We start from the raw sequence: 27354 nt of genomic DNA, 5'->3' as shown, positions 1-27354 counted from the left end.
TTTTGTTCATATGGATTTCATTTGATTAACCTGTCATCATTGTTTGTAGGTTATAAGCTTTGGAAAAGGTTAGCTTTAACTTTTAATGGTAAGTTATCATCCATTCACAACAATTGATGAAAATGACCCCCCTCTCCTCCATAAATTTAACATTGCCCACCTTCTATTACATGTAGTTCAAACTTGGTAGCAGTGGAACAAAAGGGGCTCATCTTTGAAAAATTCCAGCATCCCTAAAATGTCTTCATCAAACCAAAAGGAGGACTTCTTGTGGCACTTCAGGTATGCAGCAAGACTTTACTTACCATCACAGATATGGCTATGCAAATTAAATTTATGATGCACAAGTTGAAAAAAAAACAATGGCAAACCTTTCATACAGATGAAGATCTCTGGCCTGACCCAAAATTGATTTTAAAAATAATCCCGGAGGGTTGACACAGTTTTTGGGTTTGATGTTGGATAAAATAAACAAAATAAAACAAGAAATACCGGAAAAACTCAACCCCCAAAAAATTATTTGAGTGAACAAAAACAAACCTTCCAAAACTTTAATGGAACCAAAACAACCGTTTAAAGTACAAAAATGAACATAAAAATAAACAAACTACAATAGCTGTATACTGGAACCAAATGCAATGACATAAAGTGCCCACAAGGTGTCACCCTCAAACTTCTTTTCTAGAAGGTTGTCACGACCAGCTCTGGAATATGCAATATTAGTAAAATAAGTAAAATAATTTTCAATACTACCCTTTGTTTTTGTTTGTTCTTGTTGGTTGTTCCACGTAATTCATGTGAATGTACAGTAGAAATAAAAAGTCCACGCAAATACTAAATACAAATCAAATATGAATTATTTCATGTACCTTACTTGAACGCCTTAAATGTTCACGCCTTTATTTATTATTTACTGACAATACGAGTTTTGGCCAGACCTGCTTCAAGTTATTATGTATTTTACCTTTTGCCCAAGTTCTGCTCCTTTTCATTTTGCGTCTGTATTTTTCCCCGCTAACGCTTGTTATATAAAAAAATAAAACACAAACAGTTGTCATGGTCGCTGACAAAATGCATCATCGTGACGTTTTTCTCAAGAAATCCCCCCGAGGTTATCAATTCCATACACTTGATTCATTCATAAAGTAGGCGTGGCTCGCGCGTGCGTAAGCGTGCACGCCTGCCTGCCTGCCCGGCTCCCGGTGGCAGCCATGTTGGAATGTTGGATATAGACGGGGGCGAGCGAGGAGGGGAAGCAGGAACAGCCGAGCGGAGATCGAGCGAGGGGCGGGGGGGAGAGAGCGAGACATTGAGGGGGCGAGATTGCAGCAAAACTGGAGAGAGATCGGAGCGATAAAAACACCGCCGATAACTACTTCGGGCTTTCGCGGGTGCACGTAGCGGATTTTCCTGCAACTTCTGCCGGATTCTCAAGTCAATAAAAGTCCTTCAAAGAATGTAAGTAAACATTTCGACTTCACTTTTAGGCGAGGTGTTATGCAGTACTTGTAAGTAGTTGAGCGAAAAGGAAATGATGGGGCGCGTCGGTTCACAACGCTCGAACTGTCAGTGTTTTTGCCACAAAGTGTTGCATATGAGTTGGGATTTGGTTTTAATGCAACGGAGTGGTGGGTGGGAAAAGCTTGTTGCAAGAACCGTTGGCCTCTCAAAGTCACATGGAGTTACATTACCTCCACTTTGACTGGATTAACCCACTTTTGTGCTCCCAGATCTCCCTTCCAGGTGCCCTTTTGGTCGGGTCCAGACTTTTAAAAGGTTTCATTTGGAGTCCACTGCAGACTACCTTGGGCCATTTTATGCAACATTAGACCACGTTTACCCCCCCCCACCTAATGAACTACTTTCTATCAGATAGAAGAACCTTAATTAGCCATGTGTGCAAAATTTTGAATATTATTGATAAATTCTCAAACATCTTTAATGGACAATTCCTTATGGTATTTATTTTTTTTGTTGAATCTGAGATTCAAACTTTCATAACCTTATAAAACGGTTCCTGTTGTCAAGGACCGACAACATATAATCATGTTTTTTTTTCTTAATTAGTCCCCAAATTAAATTAGCAGACTGGCACGTAAAACAAATCATTAAGCATATTTCACAATAATAATTAGCTATATTTAGAATTCTATATGTACCTGTGGTTAAAAAGCAAAGTGTGGAGAGTCTCATGTAACCACACACTCCCCTTTATTTGTCAGCCACTTGACTATAATCTTAAATCAGTCTCAAAGTCTGACTTCATTGCCCACTCCAGTCCATTTGTCACATGCTTAAGAGTGAAAAATTTAAAGCACATGTTGGCATGATGATTTGAAATTTGAAGTGTCACCATGTAGATGTGCTGGTAGTTACACATCATTCGCCTCTACTTCATATTCCAGATGCTTGCAAATGGTAATGAACTCCAGTATGCACTCGAGATGCAGCCTCCGAGCACTAGTAATTTTTCATCTTCGTCTCTGTGTGCATAATTTTTTTACACGGCTCTGAAGAGATGCAGGACCACTCGGGTGATGAGGTTCTTCATATGAGCAGATTTCTAATGTCCTCTTTAAAGATGCCAAACAGATATAGATAAGATGAACCCGGAAATAATTTGGTGACGAGCTTCCCCGGTCACTTTCATGTTAGTCCTTTGACGTTTGTGTCGTGCGACTTTGAAGCCGTATTTTCTTTCACAATTCGTGGTTGAATTTCAAAATGTACGCAATGTTGGACTTCCAACATATCATCAAGGCTTTATAATTTCAGATGCTGATCCAAATCAGGCTTGTTTTGAAAAGTTTTATAAGAAGCGTCTGCGATAGAGTTTGCATCGGCTAACTGATTTGACTCTTTTCATGTGGTTGGCTACAGCTGACTAATACAGGCAGGCGTGTTTGTGGTGTGCGTGTAAATTGTAGAGCAGTGCTTGTATTTATAGTAACACTTGACGACTCTCTAAGATCCTCCGGTCAACCCCCGTCGAAAAAATCTTGTCCCACTTGTTCCCACTTTCTTGCATTCTCTTTTCGCCACAGTGGACTAAGCAATTAATTGAGAGACGCGCAAAAGGGTGACAAAAGCGGCAGTCTAGTGTAGCATGACTCTGGCTGATAGCAATCACTTGTGTGTTAGAGGAATGCTGAGTTCCTGAATAAGGTTGTGTGTTCTGTCCTTACTTCATGGGCATGCCACTTTTATTGGTTGGAAGCCAGCCGTTAACTCATTCACCGCTAGCCCGGTTCAATGGAATCGTTGACGTCGGTCAATGGCAGTGAATGAGTTAAAAACTAATTTTGCTTTGGATTTTTGGGGCTGTTGCTTGAAGATTGAATATCACCACTATGCTGGATGGATGTAAACATCAGAAATAGGTGAGCTGTGATTGGCCATAGCCTGAACCCTTAGGCGCTGTGATGTCATTTGCAGCAAGTTCTGACTTTTGAGCCGTTCCACGTTGCTGGTTGCAAAGAGTGCGTTGTGTAAAAAGATGCTCTGATGTTTTTAAAGTGGTTTATGAAGTGTGTGCAGGGTAAACTGCAATCTGCCACAATGGCAGGAAATGACATCATTGCTAATGACCCGTCCCTCCTTGGGGGCATGCACATACCCGGACGTGTACGCAAAAACACACACTCATGCAAACCTCCTTGAGTCCCTCACTGTCCATTTGAGGACAGGAATAAAGACAAACTGGTCCTCATGATGTCAGCTCATGATAGATGGAGCTGGAACGTGGTGATTCCCTCTGGTGTGGACTCAAACAACAGACTCAACAGGAATAATAAGACTTAGTAATACTGCCAGGCCGCAGTACCGCAAAAACACGGAGACGCACATCTTGTAAAGTAGTTGCCCTCTTCTCTTTGCGTGCGTGTGAGATGGAGGGAGCCGTCGGCGTAATTACACGTCGACAAAAGAAAGAAGTCATTGTCATAAAGACGAGAAGTGTGCTGGGGTGAAGACAAATGGTAGGAAAAAGAGAAATATAAGACAGAGTGGAAAAGGATCCACGCATGTGAAATCACTTGCAGCTGTCTATATAGAAGGATTTTCAAAAAGATGAATTGGAGGAACTTTTTTTTTTTTGGACGGGATGTTTATGTTTTCACCGCCTATTGTTCTGTCTATATTTTTATTCCCTGCTGTCTGTTGCCATTGTCTGGCTGAAGGCTGAAATCTTAGTATTGCTCCCCAACTGGAAATTGTGAAGAGAATTTTCAAAACTCTGCGGCACAGAGCAAGTCCTGAGTCACAAATCGGTGTCAATGGGATGAGCTCATCTTTACTCATCTTTGCCTCTCGCACACAACTTCAGTGGAACACCTGGAAGCAAGCCAGCGTTACGGCATGGCAGTCGCACGTTTCGAGACATAACTGAAGCTGAGGTCAGCTGTGGGTAAAATACCACTGTGTCTGTGTGTGTGTGTGTCAGGGTTTGTGTCTGATGAGTCACCCGCAAACGCTGTCCTTTTACACAAAGGTTCATTGAGCAGCGGTCTTGGGTCTCCATTCTTCGAGCTGGTTCCAACCTGTTTTAATGTGATGGATTTTCAACTTTACGCAGCCAGGAAATGCGCTGAATAAACAACATTTATTTAGGACCCTCGTTGAAATCGCCTTGCCACAAGAGGTCAGTGTTACTACACGACGAACAGAGACCGCATCTTATAGGATGGATGCGAGTGTGTGACATCTTGGCCTACTAATCTTCTGGCCCATTAATCTGCTTTACTCTTGAGAAACTCTGGTCTTGCCTTGCGGCCTGTTTGAGATCAAGAGGGGATTGTCTTTCCTCTGTCTCATTCATTTCAGATGTATTCAAGTTTGATAGACATGTTTTTACGTCATTGTCGGTCGGTCACCAACAAAAAATGCAATGGTAAATATATTTTTCTGGAAAAACAATGAACCTTTCAGGTGTATGTCCTGATTTTTCTTTTAGACTTGGTTCTTCTTTTTCCGCGTCCTGGAAAACACTCTCTTATGGACCGGCTGAACCCTTTTTTTTTTTCCCTCAAAATGTATTTTCAGCCATCTTATGTCGTTTTTCGCCTCCTTGGCATTGCGTTTTCTCTTGCCTCCCGCTTCTGTCAACTCAAAAGTGACTCGTACATCTGGCTGCCTCTCGCTTTTCCCCTTCATCCCTCTCCTGCTGGACAAAGATTCCCCCTCCCCCTTCTTCCTCCTCCATCCATCCATCCATCCATCCACTCACTCATCTCCCTCCCCCTCTTTCTCTCGCTCTCTCTCTCTCCTTCCCTCTCTCCTCCGATTCCCCACTCGTGTGTGTCAGTGTAGCGGTAGTTGTAGTAGTTGTAGCGCGGGATTAGGAAGGAAGAGGAAGGCCGGTTTGTAAACTGACAGAGTGACCACAGGAGCCCGGCTGGGATTTGGGTTTTCCCAGTATAGCCTCCTTTCATTTGGTTAGTAGGGGGGAATCTTGCTCTTCTTTTTCCCTCTCTACTGGACTTTAAATGGAGGGATTATACCATGGTAAGGTTTGACATGGAGGATTTAATGCATGTGTCATTTTCTATTTGCCGTAGATGAAGTTTTGAAGAAGGTGGAGAAACCGGCACATTAAAAATCCAGTGCGACGTAAACTGACTTGCTTAAACTATTGTTGCCACTCTGTGACACTTTTAATTCCAAATCAGCACTTTTTTTTTTTTTTGAATTGATTAAAAACACTGGAGCGTGCATGCAGTCGGAATAGAACTTTAAGAGGTGACATAATCCTCTTTCTTCTTGATCAAGCGGGTGTGTGTGTTTAAATGTCAAGTGTGCACACAAGGAGGCTTTAAGTGGGTGCATGTGTGGGAAGTTGTGTGTCGGGGAGTGGATACGGATGGTAAATTAGAGGCTTGTGTTGTACATCCTTACATAGACTCTTCTTGTTTTTGTCTCGGGTACAGCCATATGTATATTTCGGTTTGCGGTATTTTGTTTTGTACGCCTTGTGACACAGAAACCAAGCAAAAGTTGTTTATTTCTAGGTTATTATATGGTTTGTTAAGGTTATGGAAGACTTCTATTTGAATATTCATTTTGACTGTGTAAAACGGTCAATACCGTGAAAAACTAAGAATTGATCCATGCTGAATTAAAAAACGGTGAAGCAGCCCCTGCGTGCTAATCCCGGCGAACACGTTATCGCCGCACCTCAACGAGTGAGCGTGTGTGCTGGTGTAGATAAACGCTGATTGGCATTCATTATGTTTTATGCATGGCGTTTTATGTTTACCAATTTGATCTTTATCGGAACTTGACTGATCACATAGGAAATGACTTGGGCCATAGAAGACAAAAAAGTTGTGTACCTGCTTGATGATCAATAAAAAAAAAATCCTTTAGCATTTGACTTTACCTCGTAAAAGAATTGCTCCAAATTGAGTCGTCAATCTGGCGATTTTTCTACGTCAATAAGTCACAGCTTTACTTTGCATTCAAAAGGCTTGATTTTCACGCATCCCCGCTGTGTTTTTGACTAGCAGGTGTGCTGGTGGCCTCGGGCGTAATTCTGTTGAACGCTAGACTGCATGCTCCAGTAGCACTTCTTTGTCCGCGGGGTCGTAGACACAACCTGCGCGCCGCGCTCCTGCTGAGCAGTGAGCTGGACTGTGTACGTAACCGACAATCATGCTTTTAAAAAGCTCATAGAAGCCTCTCTTTAGCTACAAATATCAATTTTTCTCTTTTGTTTGGTCTTTTTGCCATGTTCTTTTATACTGTACAAGGACTATGAAATGTGCATCAAGAGAAAATGTGCAAATCATAAAAGTCGGATTTATTGGTCATTGAAGGCCCTTTGTGCCTCCACTGTGCACACACACAGACACCGGTTTCTTATTACAAAGTGTTGGTCGATAAACTATACGACCTGAGTTTGCACTTCCTCTCTGTGGCCTTTATTGGCATGACATCATCTATGTTGATGACCCTCTTCTGTCATTTCACTCTGAGTTAGTGCAAGTGTGTGTGTGTGTGTGTGTGTGTGTGTGTGTGTGTGTGTGTGTGTGTGTGTGTGTGTGTGCGTGTGTGTGTGTGTGCGTGCGTGCGTGTGTGCGTGCGCGTGTGCGTGTGTGCGCGCGTGTGTGTGTGCGCGCGTGTGCGTGCGCGCGCGCGTGCGTGCGCGCGCGCGTGCGTGCGTGCTACTGTATGTAGCCCCGGTTGTCGAAAGCACTTGTCCTCCTGACCTGACTCGGGATCAGTGACTCCCTAACCGGCCGGACCCAAAAGGCCCCACTTGGACTATCCAATGCTGACGGGCAATATTATCGAAAGAGTCTCATGACTTGCTGTTTTATAGTTGACCTTAATAATTCAAGTCTGTGCATTTTAATATGGCAGCGCTTTTGTTTCCCACATTCTGAATAAGTCCTTTCTGCTGTTTATCCATGATCCTGGGACCTATTGATTATCCTCAAATCCATATGCCATTGTTGCTTCTCACTAAAATCAATCTGCTTTCTATTTTTTTGTCTTTCAGATATCTCCAGGATTGCCTACTACACAGGTGAGTGACCCCCCCCCCCCCCCCGTCGCCCGCCCCCCCCATTCTTGCCTAATTTTATACTCATTATCATACAGCTGCTTAAAGCTGGGTCGGGTGAGGTGACCAGCAAAGCTTCTCCCTGACGGAGAACAGAAGAAGTCATTTGTTTGCCGAGTTACTTAAAGGTCAATGCACCGCGAATGGCTGTAATTAGAAAGTAGGTTCCTTTCTGGTTGCCAAATTCATCCCCAAAGCCCGGAGAGCGCAAAATGAAGTAAACTCAGCACTTGGGCGTATTGCTATTTGTGTGCACTGGCAATCGAGTCTATCCATCTGTGTGCTAATAAAATTTCACATGTGCAGGCAATGCATGTGGCAATTTTCTCGATGAAAATAGAAACATTTACAATTGGTTTTGAAGAATGGTACATTTTTAAGCCTCCCAAAAATCAGCCTGATTTGAGGGGGATTCCAGTCTGAATCTGTGACGTCACAAACCTGATGGGCAAAAGTGGGAGGGCATATTCATTGAAGAGTCCCGATGTTTTAGCCATTAGCATATCCCTCCTGCTCCTCCTCTCGCCTCTCTTCAGCTCCCTATTCAACTTTCACCCGTGTCGCGCTTGTCCTCCTTTTCCTCTCATTCTTCCCCGAGACAATGGTCGCCTTGGTCGTCGATCCTGCGTCGCTGCTTCTGTCCCTCTCTTTCTTTGCACACCGCCGTTGCTAAACAAGAGGACGTCTTCCCATTGGCTAATCGAGTGTACGTGCACCGGTCTGGAAAAGTTAGATTTTTTTTCTTCTTCTTCTTCACTTTGAAAAGCTATCCAAATTGTCTCTCGAGTGAGTCACGTCACACTTCCACGGCAACGGTGTAACTATGGAGCACAGGCATGGGGCAGGAGCAGCCCAATAACAAACAGCTTGCTTGTCGTCAGAAAAGAGGGGGCCGTCGCGGGGAGCGATTGAGAGAACTTTCTGGACTTTGAGGACCTCAGGCTAAAGGACTCCAATGTGGCATTGTCACAAGTTCCAACTTGAAGGATTTGCTCTTTAATGCCGCTGGAAGTGGCGGATCTCGCACGCTCGCTTACATCGCCCTCGCCTGGGACAAGTTGCGGCGTCATGCGTGTTTGTGAGGCCGCCAGCTGCCTGTCTGTGCTCGGCGGTGACGGACACTGCCAGAGACTGACATGTGTTTCCATGGCGATGAGCGGCTGTAGCCCCTTTCCCATATGTTGGGGCCGAGGTAGGGCAGTAATTTCCCTAATAGGGGGACTCCAGTGAACGCCACTTATTCACCGCTATTCACAAACAACACGCACACATAACATCTCAAATGAGAGAATAGCTTTTGTGTGATGAGTTTGTTTTTCGCTTCAACCCAAGTCAAGACACACATGACGACAAGAGGCATTCCCAGATGGGTTTGATTCCAGGAAGTTTGTCAATGTCAGGAAAAATAAACACTCGTGGTCCATTGTCTGGTTTGGGTCGTAGAATGGACGAGCCTTGACCTGGCCCAAATCATCTTAACGTGGGAAATCATTTGCTTCTTTTCCAGAATATGACAGACACTTAGCCGCGGCGGTGTCAGCAGGGAAGACCATGGCGACGCCCTACGTGGATCCCAACCTCAATCACGCCCTGCTGGACGGGGGCGCCAAGTCGCGGCTCAGCGCCGGGGGATCGGACCGTACCGCCGCCGGATCGGTGGACAGGGTCCTCAAGGTCTGCCATCACTTTGAGCCCAACACAGAACTCAGCAGCTGGTCCTCCAACATCCGATATGGGGATGCTGCTGATGTCCGGGTAAGAGTTTCAGATTTCAATGATGTCAAAATTCATCAAAACGGTAAATTCGGTTCATGACATTTGACTCACATTAAACCGAGGATCCCCTGTACCACAAACAAAACCACTCAAATAGTTAAGCGGTCTCCCTCTATATATGGGTCAAACACCCCCCCCCCACCTCTGCCAGAGTTTTTACATGGCAACACACATGCTCCTTTGAGCATTAACGTGCATGAGATATCTGGCTGCTTGTTTCAGCGTGAACGTCATGTTAAATTTGTTGATGCGCGATGTGAAGCCACGGCACCGATGCTATCAGTTTAAGTGACGGTAACATCGCATCCTTGTCCACAGGGAATCATCCAGAAGATCCTTGACATCCACAAAGTGCGGTGGACGTCGTGCTTCGGCCTGCGTCTCAGCAGCAGCGGCCAACCCAGAGACCAAGTGCACTGGCTTCACCCCGACATGGGCGTGTCGCACGTGCGAGAGAAATACGAACAGGCGCGCCCCAATGAGGAGTGGAGGTGAGTGAATTTTCAGGCGGAGACAAAGCTAGCTGCATTTGTACAATGCACTTTAAAGATTCATCTACAATTTCTCTCCGTGGATGAGCAAAAGATGTCATCATTTATATTTTAAATCAAGTCCAGGGAGCAGGAAAGGATCATTGGTCGGAGGCGGAGCCATGCAAATCATTCGCTTAGGTGACATTTTGACAAAGCCACAGCTAGTTTGTGTAAGCCCGTGGCGGGCGGATGGCAAAGCAGCAAGATTGATTTAATGGGAGTCGCTTCATGAAAAATCCAGCGGGCCCCGTCTGTTGTACGGCGGATTGAAAGGCTCGTTGATCACTTTTATTGTGGCGCCTGCCACTAACGCCATTGTACATTTTAGGACCTTTTGCACCATGGTTCCTATAAAGAGAGAAGGAAGCAGATGTCACCTCTCTTCGACAAGTCAACAACTCTTTTCTGCTTCTTTCTTTCTTTCTTCTCTGCAGGTATGAACTTAGGATCCGATACCTCCCCAAAAACTTCCTGCAGCAGTTTACGGAAGACAAACCGACCCTCAATTACTTCTACCACCAGGTACGAACACACAAACGCACCCATTTCATCTTTCATGAAACACGAGACAGATGGCGCCGATTGCCCGCAACTCATCTAGGTCAGTAGGGCTGTTTGTCAAAGTGCCATTTGTTGCGCGGCCATATAAATATGTCTTGAAATAAACATATGCCTTTGTTGCTTGCATGTGTCATTTGGCACCCAGGTGAAAAATGACTACATGGCACAGATCGGGGATCAAGTGGAGCAAGATGTCGCCCTTAAACTCGGATGCCTGGAAATCAGGTGAAATGCCCAGCGGTTCTTTAACTACTAATTCTTTGATGAATTCATTTCTATAAGATGTTAATCATGAATTGTACAAAATGAGTTCATCTCCTTCAGGTCTACTGACAAATATGGAGCCTGCAGATGATTAAATGCTTCTGCGGATGTGCTGTTCTCTGATTTCCAGGAGGGTCTATAAAGAGATGGGAGGAAACGCACTGGACAAGAAGTCCAACTATGAGTTACTGGAGTAAGTACTTTAGGGTTCCAACTTCCAAGCCAGCCGTGAGCCTCCACTGGCCGGCTTCATCTTCCTGTCAGCGTGCATCCGTGCATTTGCTTTTATTCATGTTCAAGATGGCAACTACTCACGAAGGCAAAGCTCCTTCGCGCGGCAGACTGCTAACGCTAACAAACCGGGCGGCTTAACGAGGCCGCTTGGCTCCGACTCTAACGAGCTGCCCGATTTTTGCCTTCGTCTTTTCTTTCCGAGCCTACAGCCCTAATGAGCTTGCCAATGGACAGAGAAAGAATTTCCAGTCATTATGTAGCCTGCTTCCTGCTCATCCCAAGTCTTTGTCCTCTTTGCAATCTTTTTCTTTGTTATTTTGTCTCAATCTGTCCCAAAAGATGTCAATGTTCTGCCAAGCAGAACTAGAAGGAGAAGCACTGCAGGCCTGACAGTTGGCTTGTTTTGATCATTCTGGAGTTCATCAAACATTCTCAAAGCAAGCAACATGGCTTTTAACTAACACTTGAAGTTGACCACTGTGTAATAAGATGAAATAAGAGTCAAATAAAATAAAAAAAAAACGTATGCTTTGAAATTTAGGAGACATAGTAAAAATGTGGTATACATTGGCAAGCTTGTCTGGTCATTTTCATTTTCGCCATTACACTAACAGCCGCATGCTATTTACAAACTAAATTTGTATCCTGAATTTCTTCGCAAGGTTTAAAGTTAACAGCCCCGCTGCCTTACAAGTATGCAGAGAAGTTAAGCGCTGTATAATGAGAATAAACAAAAAACTGAAAGTAAAACCGCTTGCCTTTTGATGCCATTTTAACACTCAACAGCTATGTTTTTTTTAGCATTCACGTGGTGAAATTCATTTAAGTTGATTGATAAATAATGGTAATTCTATTTCACAGTGTGTAATTATCACCATTTTTAATCCAATTCCAAATATTACCGTACAACTTTGTTTGACTTTGCAAGTTAGAAATGGTTTCCAATGTTCCCCAACCCAATGTTCGCTTCCCACATCCACTTATGCAACGAAGCTCGAATCAGATAGAGACATTTAACATTCCTTTGAGTATTTACCGCATTCTAAACATTCCCCCCTCTCTCTTGTCATCTTAACCTCTGTGCACAGGAAGGATGTTGGTTTGAGGCGGTTTTTCCCCAAAGACCTGCTGGACTCAGTCAAGGTGAGAAGAACACTCAAAAAAAACAAAACAAAACATTACTCACAGACTGTATTATACTGCAAATGTGTTTCCTGTTTTCCTTGCAAGCTTGAAGCTAACAAATTTAACTTTACGTTCCCGTTTAAATTTGGAGTTTTGACTGGATTGAGGCTGTTTTTTTGTGTGTGTGCTGGCATACTAGCAGTGTCAGTGATAAATTTACGGCACACTTTTACGGGCAGGGTGTGTTTGGAAAGGCGCGGTGACCCCAAAAGGTCCTGATGTCGGCAGGCGGCGGGGGGAGACAGATGCTCTGCAGAGAGGCGCTCGTGCTACCGCTCGTGCGCAACCCCCGGGGTCACGTTTAAACCCACTTTTTCTTTCCAACAATGAGGAAGGAAAGGGGGTGGTACCCGCCTCCCTTCTCCGTCTGCCTATCAAGCCCAGCTGAACCCTCCCCTTGCCATCAGCTGCCCACAACTTTAGCTCCTTTTCACAAACATGTCACATAAAGGCCCTCCTCCCATCCTTGAGGCACCCACACGCGCACTCAAACATCCATAAATTGGACTTGAATGCAGATGTCAGGCTGGCTGTTGTTGTTTCATCGTATTTATTGGAGTTCTTTTGACTAAAAGCGATTAGCACGCATCTGTTAGTTGCTTGACAATGGTGAAATGCAGAAAATTATTGATGGGGGGGGGGTCATCTTTTGCGTACAGTTTTGAATTCGTTTTCATATCGTTTAAATCCATAATCGAAGTTTTGGATGAATGATTTCCAAAACGTCGTTGTGAACATCTGCAGTTGTTGGGCACATATGCATTGATACGAAGGTGCGGGCGGAGGAGGAGGTGGGGGGGGCGCAGCTGTCATTTGTGTGGCTGTCTTTGAAAGTCTATAAGGGAATGGGAGTCATTTAATGGGATTATTCTCTTTCCCAATAGACTCCACTTGTCTCACACACACGCAGAGAAAATAAAAACAGATGGCCAAGGTAGTAAAGGGTGACTGATGTCAGGGTTAGTCAAAGCCTTCTACAGAGTCCATTCATGCTGACAGGTTGGTCTGCAGGTTTAGTTAAAAAAACAAAAAACAAACTTGTGTCTTTGTCGACAGTTTAACGTCAATGACACTGTGTGTGTACCGCCGTTTAAATGAAATGTAGCCGTGTTTTACGCGGAAGGTTAATGACAATAGGTTCACAACCATGTCTTATTTAACAGTCTGTGAAAGTTCATTTGGTCCTCCAGCAACCTTGTTTCTTCAATTATCGATGCGCCATAGCAGCCCAACTGTAAATCTGCATGTGCCTTTAAGTCAACCTCCAAAACCAATCTCTTCTAATCTCTTGGCTTAATCTATATGGTGAGCTATTCACAGTTTGCCTAAACCTCTCTACCTGATTTTCATATCCTTAGCCTAGCAGGATAACTGCCAAATTCAATTTTCTAGCTCAACTGTAACAATAATGTTCCTGGATGGATTTTTTTTGTGATTGACCATTGCGCATCTGTCCACTTGTTCGTAGTGTCGTGGTAATTGCCAGATGTACTTCCTTGTCTCTCAGGCCAAGACGCTTCGTAAACTGATCCAGCAGACCTTCAAGCAGGTGGCCAACCTCAATGATGAGGAGTGCATCCTCAAGTTCCTCGAGATCCTGGCACCTATCCACCGCTATGATAAGGAGTGCTTCAAATGCGCCCTTGGGGTGAGTAGTTCCTTGTGTAAGGTTGACCCCTTGTGGTGGCTTTGAGTCCTGCATGCATTGGCTTGACGAATACATATGTGAGGGTCCTCTGTTTTCTGCCTCCTCACAGTCAAGCTGGGTGATCCAGGTGGAGCTTGCCATCGGACCTGAGGAAGGCATTAGCTACCTAACAGACAAGGGCTCGACGGTAAGTGACATTTTCCGTGCTGCTATTTCGGTTAGCAACAAAGAAATATCAGGTTTCGGTTTTCCTTTCTACAGCCAACCCATCTGGCTAACTTCACCCAAGTGCAGTCCATCCAGTACTCGGCCATGGAGGAGAAGGACCGGAAAGGAATGCTACAAGTCAATGTCGCAGGAGCCGCCGAGGTACACTGACACGCTCTTGAGTTTTGGTCAGCTGAATCCATAATGAGCAACCTGTGCGTGCGCATGCGTGCGTAGCCTCTCACCGTCACGACCGCCTCGCTGACCATGGCGGAGAATTTGGCCGACCTGATTGACGGCTACTGTCGGCTCATCTCCATTGAAACGCGCTCTTTCATTGTCAGGGTACAGAAAGGTAGGTACATATTTATATTTTACCATCATGCTGTGATGGTGATTATGATCTGGAGCAAGCTCATGTTGTTCTTGCGTTTGTCCTCTAGAGGGGGAGAGAGCGCTACCTTCCCTTCCAAAGTAAGTGCCATTCCAAATGTGAAGTTTTGTTGAACCTCAGCTTCACTCCTTTGTTATTTTGGTAATTCTAGGCTCAGGCTTACTGTATTTCCTAAAATAGTGGCCTCCAGGTGTATCCTTCACTTGAACAAATAAACCCCCACCCCAAGTCAAGTCAAGTTTATTTGTATAGCCCTAAATCACAAGCAGTCTCTAAGGGCTTCACATAGACAATCAATTGACAATAATTCTCAAAGCATCCCCTGATCTTAGGCTCCCAAAAGGGCAAGGAAAAACTCAAAAACCCCTACCAGGGGAAAAATGAGAAACCTTGAGAAGGGACCACAGATGGAAGGATCCCCCTTTCAGGATCACCAGGCTGCAATGGATGCAAAGAGGGCACATAAAATACATCATATGGAAATCAAAAAGTGGATGCCCAGGCCAAAGCCAAGAGCTGTCGGAGGTGCCTTCGATTGTCCGGGCAGTGTCCTCCAGGAGGGTATTCCACTGCAGTTCCCTCATGCTGAATTGGTCCACGAGAATCTAGATAGCCATCGTCAGCATGGGTGTCACCTAACCACCTCCCCAGCCGGGGAGGGGTGGGGGGAGTGGGGTCGGGGAGAGGTTAATTAAAGGCCACATCATAGAAATACGTCTTTAAACGTGTCTTAAAGTCGACAAGTCCTTCTTTTTTTTCTTCTCCCGAATAGAAGTGGGTAACTGTAATTACCTCAGTTCCAGTATATTCTATTTTGTGGTCACGCTAGAATGTTGTGAACTTGAGTGTTTACAATCCAGGGAGCAACATGATTCGACAATTCCTACCAATTCCCGCCAATATTGTTTTTCACTTGACATAAACTACCGACAACATTGTTTAAGGTTCTTTCAATAAAGCCCTCGACCATCTGCAGTTGAGTAAATAAGGCTGATACACTTGTAAGTTTGTGTATATCCCTTAGTTGCGGTATCCAGGTTTAAACTCTGGCTTCACCTCTGTTTTTTTTTTTTTTTTTTATGCATGTACCTTTCTCTTGCTGGTCAAATAAGGAGATAAGTTTGGCAGCCAAATAGTTTCCGCTTGTGCAAGTCTCCTCCTCTTTTTCTTGGCCTTCACTCTCCCCTTCCGCGGGCCACCACAAAAAGGCAGAGATAATTGCTGGACTTTGAACACGTTTCTATTTGTAGGTTGTCTAATCATGAGAAGAAGTTGGAGGCGGTCAAGAGCGGAGTGAGAACCATCTCGGTTTCAGGTAAGTCAGGGAACGCCGCCGAGCTGGCGCTATCACAACTTTCCTAGTGACTGCTCTGCTCTTTCCATTTCCTCCAACATCTGTTTTTTCTCTCACTGTTCCTGTCTTGTCTTCTTCGTCCTGTTTGTTTACCTCCGCGTTCGGCCCCTTTCTGCGCTCTGTCCGTCTTCCACTCACGCCGTCACCTCCGCCCACCTCTCTTTTGTCCTCTTATTGGCCGAAGACCCGATGCCGTCGACTCCTCCCAAGCCAGCCAAGGCGCGGCGTTTCCTCCTCCCTTTTGTCTTCTGTTCTGATTCACCACCCAATGGTATTCCTTGCGATAAGATCATCAGATCATGCTAATTTAGAATAAAAGTGAACTAACCAAAGTCATAATGTTGAATGGGGTTGGTTGTGTATGAGCGAGGCTAAAATCTGCTTTGTTAATAAACTCCCTTTCCTTGTGCTTTTTAAATGTTTACAAAATAATGACGCTTTGCTTTCACGACAGTCTGACTCTAACATTTGGAGCGCAGCAGCACCGTGAAATGATGAGTTCAGCACATGCCTCAACTCTGAGGTCACATTTAATTTGCTGAGTTCCAAATTCAATATTTTATCCATGTTTTTAAGCAATTGATTTAAAGCGACAGAGCTGAATTTGCGGCCAGGAAAGAAGACTCTTTGCGATTAACGTCGGCCGAGGCGACAGCCGCAGCTCGGTGCAGTGAGCCATTCATCTGGACGGCAGCCGCAGAACTTTTTCCCAACGTTCTCAGCTGGCGGCTTCCAATTTGACACGCAGGCGAAGCGCATTTTCACGTTTGTGATTTCAGCTTCACGCATTAGCAGTCGGTGAAGAAGGGTTCGAATTGAATGAGTCAAATTTGACAAATGATCAAAAGTATTAGGACACCTCATTGTGAAAATGTGCTCCCGCCTCTCGTTTGTAGCTTCCACTCATCTCTTCGACAGAATTTCGAAGTGTGCCGTTTTTTGGGGCGGATTCCGAGGCAATTGTGTCTGTTTGACATCCGCCACTGGAATTTGAGCGTTCACCTCAGCCATTTCCACAAACATTTAGAAGTGGCCGCAGACGACACGGTGTGGCGTCTTCCCACCACTGTCTTGCGTGCGGCCGCTTTGTTAGCGCATTTATTGACGCTTTAACTAACTGCCTGCGTGTTTGGCTTTGCGGCCATTTTGTGACACGACTAACCTCTGCTTTCTTTCTTTGTCTCTTCCTCCTCCTCCTCTGCTTTTGCATGCTCTCCCGGACCCTGCAGAAGATCTTAGTGGGGATGGTAAAGTGATTAATCTCTCTGTTGTTCCTTATTTCATGTCGCCTATACAAGTGTGCTGTGGGTCCAGGCCACCGTTACACACGTGTTCTTTTTCAAAAATAGCGTGATGAACTGTGTGTAGAATGGCCAAAACTAGAACGGCCTCATTTTCAACCAGTTACGGATGATTTTCAATGATATGCTTTGCTACTAAAACCAAGGACACCACCACAGCAACTATGGGATGTTTCTCTTCAAGAGAATCTCGCTCTCTCTCTCTCTCTCTCTCTCTCTCTCTCTCTCTCTCTCTCTCTCTCTCTCTCTCTCTCTCTCTCTCTCTCTCTCTCTCTCTCTCTCCACAAGCAAACATGCACACGTGGACTGACATATATTCTTGCACAAAGTCATGGCGAGGGAGAGGTTTGCTGGTTTCAAGCGATGCATTCCTGGCTATAATGGGCAAACACACACACTAAAGAGAGACTGGAATTTGAAAAGCCAAGTCTTGTTTTGTTTCTCCATGACTGGAATGTTTTATTGTTAGATAAACCATAAGCAATGTAAACCAGCTTGTGATGAAATATGAATGATGCGGCTTTTTCTTATTTTTTTTTAACCTCTCGTATTTTCATACCTCTCATATTTAATTACAAGAGGTCAGTCGCGTGTCCTTTAATGGCTCCCAGTGTTTTAATTGAGCCGGACCCGCTAGCTCCCACCTGGCTTGTTGCTACTCAAATATTTGGAGTCAATCTGGAATTTAAGAAACAGATTCCTGGTGTTCCCACAGAGAGTCCACTGAATGGGACAGCAGATGTTCGACTCGTGTTGCTAGCAGCTGAGTCTGCAGCCTGATTTTATTTTAAACACCAACCATCTGGTTAGGATGGATTTCGTCCATCCTGCCCTCCTCTTTTTTTTCCCTCCTCCTCTTTCTCCTCCTCCTCCTCCTTCTGCCTCTCTCTGTTTTTGATTCTCACAAACATCTCTGTTGGACCGCTGCTTCTTTTATTTATGTTTATCTCCGCTTGAACTCTTGCTGGCCTCCTTTTCCTAATTTCTCCGCCGCCATCGCACTGCAACGCCAGCTGCTGTCAAAGAGCTCAGCTGACGCACGAGCCAATTGTGTGCGTGCGTGTGTCTCGATGTGTGCGTGTTTGTAACTAGAGAGCGAGCGAGAGAGAAAGAAAGAGAAGGATAAGCTGTATGGGTGTCGCTTTGGGCAGGAGTTATCAAAACAGTGCGACTTTTTTCAGTAAGCTCCCGCACTTCCTCAAAAAGGTGCATGCCTTATTTTTATTTTTTTTTTACTTTTCAAGTCATGTTTCGTTTTTCATTACAGAGACCGATGACTACGCTGAAATAGTGGACGAAGAGGACACGTACACGATGCCCTCCAGTAAGTGCACAATTTCCGTTGGCTCTCTTCTCTTGGTTGTCCTGTAAGCCAAAACAACAAACGGGAGGGAGGGTGACGTGTGTTTAGTCTCTCCTTCTCCCTCTTCTACTTCTTCTTTGAAAGCAAACTTAAATCTGCCATATTTTCTTTGCATGCCTGCGTGTACGCGACATGACATCCCCACCGCCAAGTACGCCGACTGTGACTCGCTTGGATGCGTGTTTTCCGAGCTGTCTTGCCTCTTTCCCGCTTTTCATCTCCCTGTCTTCTTTTTTTCTTTCCGCACCCACCCATCGCCAACGCAGTGACCTATGGAATAGTGGAAGGTAAAAAAAAAAACAACAACAACACCTCAAAGCTTTACTTACCTGTCTCATTCTGCCCAACTTCCAAATGCCTGCCTATAAAATTTTCTTTGCCACAAATCATCTCCCTTATTAATATTTTGATCGTTTGATTAAATTCCTTTCATTGACATTCAATTAACAGTCAATTAATCAATAGGGGGTGATGATGTTTTGGACTACTGTTAACAGTAGCCAATATTCATGTTAGTAAATTGATTATCATACATATCTGTTTATTTGTATTCCATAAAATAGTATTACAATTATTTCAATTTTGTTTAATTACATTTTTATTTATGCATTCGTGCATTAATTATTGCAAAAATTCAATAAATATGTGGAAAATAAAAATAATTTCTTTCATCATTTGCATCATCACTTCATGTCGTCTTTTTAGCACGGGACTACGAGATCCAGAGGGACCGGATCGAGCTCGGTTGCTGCATAGGAGAGGGTCAGTTTGGAGATGTGCACCAAGGAGTCTACAACATCCCGGTACGTTTACGCAATAACCAACCGTGTGATGAACGAGCTTGAGTGTCAAGATGTTATTCCGCAGGACAAGCCAGCGTTGGCCGTCGCCATCAAGACGTGCAAAAACTGCACTTCGGACAGCGTCAGGGAAAAGTTCCTGCAAGAAGCGCGTAAGGCTGCCACTAAGTGAAACCATCCAGTTTTGTTCACGCTCGTCGGATGAAATGTGCTAAACGTGCTCCTGCAGTGACTATGCGGCAGTTTGACCACCCTCATATCGTCAAGCTGATTGGCGTGATCACAGAGAACCCGGTGTGGATCATCATGGAGCTGTGCACGCTTGGAGAGGTCCGCTGACATCATGCAATATTCCTGTGATTGAATGCATCATGATTTTTTTTATTTTCTCCCTGCGTACAGCTGCGTTCCTTCCTCCAGGTGAGGAAGTACAGCCTGGACTTGGCAACACTCATCCTGTTTGCCTACCAGCTCAGCACTGCGCTGGCGTATCTGGAGAGCAAACGCTTTGTGCACAGGTAAGTCAAGTTGCTTTCATCCGGTGTCCGTACTTTTCATATTTGCGACTGACGAGTGCATCTTCAGGGACATAGCCGCGCGTAACGTGTTGGTGTCTTCAATCGACTGCGTGATGTTGGGGGACTTTGGTCTGTCCCGCTACATGGAGGACAGCTCCTACTACAAAGGTGATGATCATCACCAGCTCACCCGTCTGTCACTTGAGAAAATTAGTTGTGCTTTACTGCCATCTAGTGGAGACACTTTCTGAAGCGTTTATCCTCCCTGGTTGCAGCCTCCAAAGGGAAACTCCCTATCAAATGGATGGCTCCCGAGTCGATCAACTTCAGAAGATTCACCTCCGCTAGTGATGTCTGGATGTTTGGTGAGCTTGTCTGCTTAGGACTAAAATGGCGTCCTATGATTGTTGTGTTTATTCCTGATCTGTGCATGCAGGCGTCTGCATGTGGGAGATCCTGATGTACGGCATCAAGCCCTTCCAAGGGGTGAAGAACAACGACGTGATCGGCCGCATCGAGAACGGCGAACGGCTGGCTATGCCGAACCAGTGCCCGCCCACCCTTTACAGCCTCATGACCAAATGCTGGTCGTACGACCCGAGCAAGCGGCCGCGGTTCACCGAACTCAAAACGCAACTCAGGTAATCGTGATTACAGCGCATGCGGGGTTCGCTGTACCGAATGATTCCGACCAATTTTGGATTTGCTCAATAGCACCATACTGGAGGAGGAGAAGGTGCAGCAAGAGGAGCGGCTGAGGATGGAGATGAGAAGACAAGTCACAGTTTCCTGGGACTCGGGAGGTTCTGATGAAGCGCCACCAAAGGTGACACTTGTCTTATGGATTAGCTTCATTGTCAACTCTATTCCGGAATTCAACCCAATGTGTGTTTTATTTGTGTTTTCAGCCGAGTCGGCCGGGCTACCCTAGCCCTCGCTCCAGTGAGGGCTACTTCTCAAGCCCACAACACAACCACTACCAGGTATAAAGCACACTCATACATACAATCGTTCTTATTGTTTCCAAAAAAAATAATAATTGCACAATCAGCATGACCTCCAAGTGCACTGCAATAATGTCAGTAGTGACTGGTGAGCTACTTCTCACAAGTAATCCAAGCAGACTGCAGGCATTTCCTCTTGTGCTGAGCTCTTCTACCCATATAAGGAGCGGGACATTTGAACTCGACTCATCAATAACCCATCTGCAAGATCTATCTTGCAGTTTTTTTTAAAGCATTGATTTATATTATGATTAATATTTGCTCTGTAACTTTCCCTTTTGTGTCCACATTCAGCCGACAGCACACGGCGTAGGAGGCGGCTTCTCTGCGACTGATTCTTGGAACCAGCACAAGCCAGAACATACAGCCATGTGGAGTGCCAACATGGAGGTATAGTAAAGCCATCACTTTTTAGATTCTCACAGGCCCCGCAATATAACAGCAGCTTTACGTGTGACTAATTGGGACATGGTGTCTATTTCGGGGCCAATTTGAGGAAATCAAAGTATTGAAGGACTTTTTGTTCTCGCAGGACTCGGGGTGTGCAGGCCAAACGCTCATGGAGGAGAGGCTTATGATGCAGCAGCAGCAGATGGAGGACGACCAGCGGTGGTTGGAGCAGGAGGAGAGCTTCATGGTTACGTGAACCCGCCACCATTCTCATAGAAATATTCAAGGCTGCGACTAGTCCGGTTTAAGCGATGAGACGGGAAGTGGGATTGGCAGGAGGTTAGGGACGAACGAGGAACGAGGTGCGGATGGAAAGAATTGAAGGGAAAATAGAGGGGATCTTTTCCTTGACCAGCTCCTCCTCCTTTTGGAAAAAAAACCCCGCCTTATTCCTATTTCTGCCGTCTACTTCCTCTCTTCTCTTAAAATCCGTCTCTACTTCTTTTCTCTACTCTCCCTCCACATGAGCGCCACTCTTTTTCTCAAACTCCTTTTTCTCCCAGGATGCAACTCTTCAAGGCATGCTTCACCACAATGGTACAGAAGCAAAGGGACAGAACCAGGGACACATTGTTTCCTTTTTTTTTTTGCTCCTCTGGCGCAACATAGTATCTAATAGAAGTTGTTGTTTTTCTCCAGAAGGCTGAGCCCAGGAACAGCCGAGGGAGCATGGAACGAGAGGACGGCACGCTCCAGGCGCCGGTCAGTGCTTCTCTTTCCATATGCAAGTTTCTTCTTCAGTTGACGACCACAAAATGCTCAACCTGCCCCTCCCTGACCTGTTTTGTGTGTGTCGTTGCCTCTTTGTGCAGGGTGGAAGCCAGCATATCTACCAGCCTGTGGGTAAACCAGGTAGGAAGAAGCAGATAAATTATGCGAAGTTCGCCACACCCGTGTTTAAGTTGCTACTGCGAGTAGCAAATCACAGACCTCCTACGCATGGTAATATTGATTTATTTTCTTTTTGTTGTTGGATGTTTTTTAGAACACGTGGCTCCACCAAAGAAGCCTCCCCGGCCCGGAGCCCCCGCCCACCTGAGCAACCTGTCCGGCCTCGGCCCCGTCGATAGCTACAATGAGGGCGTGAAGGTACGCGTGTCCTGCTCACAGGTTGACCAATGTGTGGTGCCGCCGCCATCTCATGCTAACGCCTAACAGCATTTGGGCTAACGTGTTGTCCCTCGCTCTCTCCTCAACCCCCCCCCCCCCCCCCCCATGTCTCCCCAAATAGCCGTGGAGGGTAAGATGATCCGTGCGTCCTAGCGTAGTGATTCAGTAGTCCGGGGCCTCATTTGGTGAATAATTGAAGGATGCCAAAAACAGTGGAACCTCCAAATACTTTTAGGGCCCTTGAAAAAGGTTGTCCCTCCATCATGTAAGGCCTCCAACAGTGGTACAATTTTCAATTTATTGCCACAAAGGAAAAGTGTCTGGCTACTCAAACATGTTCTAGTTTTTACCAAGCAGATTCTAAAGTAATTTAGCTTAGTAAATAGCTGAAAGCATAATGACTACCATGGAAAATTACAAGAGGAAGACTGGTTAAATCCTACTTTGAACCCCTAACCCTAGTTTTAAATCCTACTTTGAAACCCTAACCCTAGTGTTAAACCTTACTATGAAACCCTAACTTTAGTTTAAAATCTATGTTGAAAGCCTAACCCTAGTTTTAAACCTAATTTGAAACCCTAACCCTACTCTGAAACCCCAGGCCTAACACCAAGGGTTGTCATGTCATGGGTGATATGTGTATTTTTATTTGGTTTACATTGGAGGTTCCACTGTTATTTCTGGAGTCATAATCAGTATTCGTTCTAGCAATAGTAGTAGGAAATATATCATGTAGAGTGTGTATAGTTCTCTATGTCTGTATATCTATCTCTAAATCTGTATCTATCCACATGATTATCCATCTCTGCTATATCTCCTTTCATCGACCCCATCTTTCTCTCATTTCATTTTATTCATCTATTTCTTGATCTGGCGCAGTTACAGCCCCAGGAGATCAGCCCGCCCCCCACGGCCAACCTGGATCGCTCCGACGACAAAGTGTACGAAAACGTGACGGCGCTGGTCAAGTCTGTTATTGAGATGTCCAACCGGATCCAGCCGGCGGCGCCCGAGGAGTATGTGCCCATGGTCAAGGTGAGCGGGTCACAAACGCAATATTCCGTGGGCCATTTAGAGACTTTTGCTGAGCTGTTATGTGCGTGTGTTTTGCAGGAAGTGGGTCTGGCGTTGAGAACTTTGCTGGCCACTGTGGATGAGACCATTCCCGTACTACCCGCAAGCACCCACCGAGAGGTAAAACCACACAGCTGCCACAAAACCAAAGCTTGGAATGCAGATGTCACCTTTGTCAGCAACTAAAATAAACTTGATTTGATTATCATGGGACATCATCTCACCCGCCATAGATCGAGATGGCCCAGAAGCTGCTCAATTCTGACCTGGCAGAGCTGATCGCCAAGATGAAGCTGGCGCAGCAGTACGTTATGACTAGGTGAGCGCCGTACTGACTTTTTTTTTTTTTTTCCTTCTCACCTTTGTCTTGGTGTTGATGTGGCGCTCGTCTCGTCTTTGTTTGCAGCTTGCAGAAGGATTACAAAAAGCAGATGCTAATGGCGGCGCACGCCCTCGCTGTGGATGCCAAGAACCTGCTGGATGTCATCGACCAGGCGCGTCTCAAGATGATCACGCGAACACATTAGTGAATCCTGAAGGATGTGTGGGATGCCCAAAAATGCAGGGACAAGATGGAGGTCTCACCATGGAGACAGAGACTTGGACAGCAAAAAATGTAGACGCCATGTTTTGGTGTCTTCTTGTCATTTTTTTTTTTCTTTAAGAAAAATTTCACATTTTTAAAAATAATACAGAGTAAGTAAAATGTCCCTTCTTCTTTCAAGTACATAATAAATTATTCATTTATTGTAATTTTCAGTTTGTTTGTTTTTAGTTTATTTTATCTATTGTTTTTTTTTCTTCTTTTTTTTGTTACCTAAACTACAGAATGTGGAAGGACTCCATCTTATAGTTAAATTGAAATTTAAACATTTGCCCAAGCGGAATTGGCAACTGGCCAGATTTAATTACAGATTAAATTATATAAAATAAAGAAAAAATAATAATAATTCTCATATATTTAAGAAAATGAGTATTTTAAAAGATTGTGACTCTTCAATTACCCTGTACATTTTCAAAAGTAGCCATTTTTTTAATGACATAAAAAAAAATCTATTTAATACCTGAGGGATTGTTTTGAAGGAGTTTACTACATTGCGAACTGGAAAGCAGATGAAGTGGTGATAATTTTATATATATATATATATAAAATCGATATATTTTATACACACACACACACACACACACACACACACACACACACACACACACACACACACACACACACACACACACACACACACACACACACACACACACACACACACACACACACACACACACACACACACACACACACACACACACACACACACACACACACACACACACACACACACACACACACACACACACACACACACACACACACTTAACCCTAAACCCAGACCCTTACCCCTAACCCTGCTTTTTACACTTCAAATCAAATTGACAACTTTTCCAATACTGTGAATAGACCAGAGTGAAATTATTTGTTGGGTGAATGGCGACTGCAAGTTGGACCAGCCGGTTTGAACGTGTTAAATTCCCAAATGGATGTATGCATTTTCACAAACGTTCTTTTGATGTTGTCTCAGGGAAGACTCACATCATGTACAAATAAAGACACTGTTACAAACAGGTTGCTCCTATGCCTTCATTTATCATCAAATGAACTTTTTGTGCTGGAGACCTAATGTTCAGAGAAGCTCCAAAAATGGTATAAGCATAAGAATCGAACATAAGACAAAACAGTGGGAACTCCCAATCCATTGGCACACACGAATGAGATAAACCATTGGGCCAACTTGTAGGCGGGACGTTTACATCCAATTTGTTTCGTTTAACACTCCCATTGATTCTAAGGTAGACTTTCCCAAAAAAAAATCAAAATTTTCACGATCAAGTAGCATAACGTTTAAGATTTGGTCTGGTGTTCAGGAGACCCGGAGTTCGAGTCCTGCTCGGTGTAATGTTTACATTTATATACTCAGGAGAATGTGTCTGACTCGAACCCGGTTCTCCCGAACACAAGGTAAAACCTTAACCCACAAGACCAACTACGATCTTAAAAAAATTGAAAATAATTTGTATTTGACCATGACTTTGAACATGCACTAGAAATACAAAAAAATCCGGAAAAAAATTCGTGGCCGAGTGGTATAATGATTACGCTTGTGTTCGGGAGACTGGGGTTCGAGACCCGTTCTATTTAACGTTAACGAAGAGAACAGATTCTCAAACCCCGATCACTCGATTTTAAGGCAAAATCTTAACCCGCTCGACCACTTAGAATATAAATTGAGTATATGTTAAGCAATTGAATTGCTGCCACTTTGAGTCATTTGAGATGGAGAAGAACAGTCAAAGACTTGTGTCCATGGCACTGACAGAAGGCCAACGCTCACCTCCAGACTAAACACCGCCTTGGAAAACCTAAGTGCCACTGCAGAAACCACCAAGCATGAAAGACTTCAAGCAGATTTGGTCATAAAACACAATGACTTGCATTCCAGTTGAACAATTTATTGATCAGAATAACAGTTTGAAAACATTTGAGCCGTCAATGTTTGTGTGGGACTAATCTAATTGCATATAAACATTGATGACAGGCCTTCCAGCTCAAGTGCTTGATAAGCTCAAGTGTTGTGATACCACAAGCACCACTAGGGTGAAGGTGAGCACATGCAAACAGCTGACCTCTTTGACTGGGTGGGCCAAAAACTCAGTGCCAGCTATATCACCTCATCTTCATCACACACTTCTGGACATGTTTGTCAATGACACCGAGGCAAACTAAGTGAGTTGAATATTAGTCAAATATTTATTTTTGACTCCCAACACTGTCATTGAGAAACACATCCAAAAGTGTGTATAGGATGATGATGATGATGAGGCACTTCGGTTTTGTCCCACTGAGAGATGTCAACTGTTTGCATGTGCTCACCTTTCCCCTGGTGGCACTTGTGTGCCATTAGAAGAGACAGGAGAGGTGAATGCAAGTGCACTTGTACTCACATCACGTGTCCAATTACAGGTTGCCGACAATTCCGCATGTTCCACAAGGCTGTCGGCTGGGCTGCTCCGTCCGTGGGGGGCCCCAAACTCCCGATCCTGTCAAGAAGCAAAAAAACAGAAGCCATGAGTAACTCAACTTCAACCACATCAAAAATTGAGGATACTTTTCAACAACACAAGTTGTCACACTGAGTAAATTAAACTTAACATTTTTCTCATTGACTCGTATCATATGTTACCAATATGGCACCAATACATGGTTTTAGACTTAGATCATATTTGAAAAGAATGGTGGAATTTGTTTTTCTTTTCAGGATGCTTTCAAAAGTTTATTTAAACTGAAGTTTTTTTAATTGGAAATAAATGTGTATATCTTTTATAATGTATCTATTAAATGTCATTGTGGCTCCGAGTGGCCCTTAATGGCCTTTTGTCAAAGCAGTCGCCAATAAAGCTAAAAAAATGAGTTTTTAGTGTGATGTCTATACCTGATAGTCAAATGAAGAGCGAAGTTTGTATTTTTAAACCTGCACAGAAAATATGTTCAATCTTTAGCTTGTGCAGGTGGAGCCAATATTCAGCCCTAATCTCGCCACCAGCGGTGCGGCGCGTGCAACATACTGGTAGAAAACAAAAAAGCAACATGCACTCACTACCTTTGTTGTTTTTGTTGGTCGCAAGTTGTGCAAGGCTTGCACAACTTGCGACCAACAAAATGCACGTCAAGGCAAACAGTTTGTGCGTGGACACCACACAAAACATTCAAGACGATGGCGGACAGCTAGGTGCTGTTTTGTTGACATTTTAGTCAGCTTGCAGTGACGTCGCGAGAAATAACGCATTCTAAAAGATGCTCCTTGTGTGCATAAATACCCGAAATAGACATTGAAGTTTAAAATACAAACTCGAACTTACTGCAGATAGTCATCGGGAAACTTGCTTGTTGAACCAGATGCAGACAGGAAGCGAGAAGGTTCAATTATAAAGTGCGCGTTTGAAAAATGGCGGACCATTACTGCA

At 44.4% G+C, this 27354-nt stretch overlaps 2 protein-coding genes and 1 long non-coding RNA gene across 7 annotated transcripts in view; 2 read left to right on the top strand and 1 right to left on the bottom strand.

Annotated features, from left to right (window-relative positions):
* The window catches only part of LOC147040766 (uncharacterized), a 4267-nt gene extending 3219 nt beyond the window's left edge, over nucleotides 1-1048 (top strand). Inside the window, exon 5 of the transcript XR_015069224.1 lies at nucleotides 50-1048. The gene's annotated coding sequence lies outside the window, so the exon portion shown is untranslated. The remainder of the gene's footprint in view (nucleotides 1-49) is intronic.
* LOC147040765 (focal adhesion kinase 1-like) lies at nucleotides 51-24588 on the top strand. Of its 5 annotated transcripts, none has more exons than XM_085939949.1 (35): nucleotides 51-88; nucleotides 177-282; nucleotides 7499-7525; nucleotides 9069-9316; nucleotides 9656-9828; nucleotides 10305-10392; nucleotides 10577-10656; nucleotides 10826-10888; nucleotides 12018-12072; nucleotides 13622-13762; nucleotides 13872-13949; nucleotides 14024-14131; nucleotides 14207-14324; nucleotides 14413-14443; nucleotides 15614-15678; nucleotides 16947-16964; nucleotides 18286-18342; nucleotides 19087-19184; nucleotides 19249-19333; nucleotides 19411-19511; nucleotides 19584-19699; nucleotides 19767-19867; nucleotides 19975-20064; nucleotides 20136-20340; nucleotides 20414-20525; nucleotides 20608-20682; nucleotides 20998-21093; nucleotides 21236-21340; nucleotides 21793-21855; nucleotides 21966-22005; nucleotides 22139-22242; nucleotides 23143-23298; nucleotides 23377-23457; nucleotides 23571-23656; nucleotides 23744-24588. In XM_085939949.1, the coding sequence occupies exons 4-35, from the start codon at nucleotides 9113-9115 to the stop codon at nucleotides 23862-23864; spliced, it is 3114 nt and encodes a 1037-aa protein (XP_085796075.1). In that variant the 5' UTR covers nucleotides 51-88; nucleotides 177-282; nucleotides 7499-7525; nucleotides 9069-9112; the 3' UTR covers nucleotides 23865-24588. The 5 variants fall into 5 exon arrangements, with proteins under 5 accessions (XP_085796075.1, XP_085796076.1, XP_085796074.1 ...); XM_085939952.1 differs by lacking the exons at nucleotides 51-88; nucleotides 177-282; nucleotides 7499-7525 and adding exons at nucleotides 8456-8753; nucleotides 15902-15988; nucleotides 18648-18668; XM_085939950.1 differs by lacking the exons at nucleotides 51-88; nucleotides 177-282 and adding an exon at nucleotides 1289-1458 and having other exon boundaries at nucleotides 21796-21855.
* On the bottom strand, nucleotides 24498-27354 carry LOC147040764 (uncharacterized). The gene is made up of 2 exons (XR_015069229.1): nucleotides 27250-27354; nucleotides 24498-26430 (listed from the first exon to the last, which is right to left on the bottom strand). It is a non-coding gene; the product is annotated as an uncharacterized LOC147040764 (long non-coding RNA).

This window comes from Syngnathus leptorhynchus, chromosome 20 (assembly GCF_054491065.1).
Source record: "Syngnathus leptorhynchus isolate UIUO chromosome 20, UIUO_Slep, whole genome shotgun sequence".
Taxonomy (NCBI): Eukaryota; Metazoa; Chordata; class Actinopteri; order Syngnathiformes; family Syngnathidae; genus Syngnathus; species Syngnathus leptorhynchus.
The sequence above is the reverse complement of the archived record's forward strand: the minus strand, read 5'-3'. Positions and strand labels throughout refer to the sequence as shown.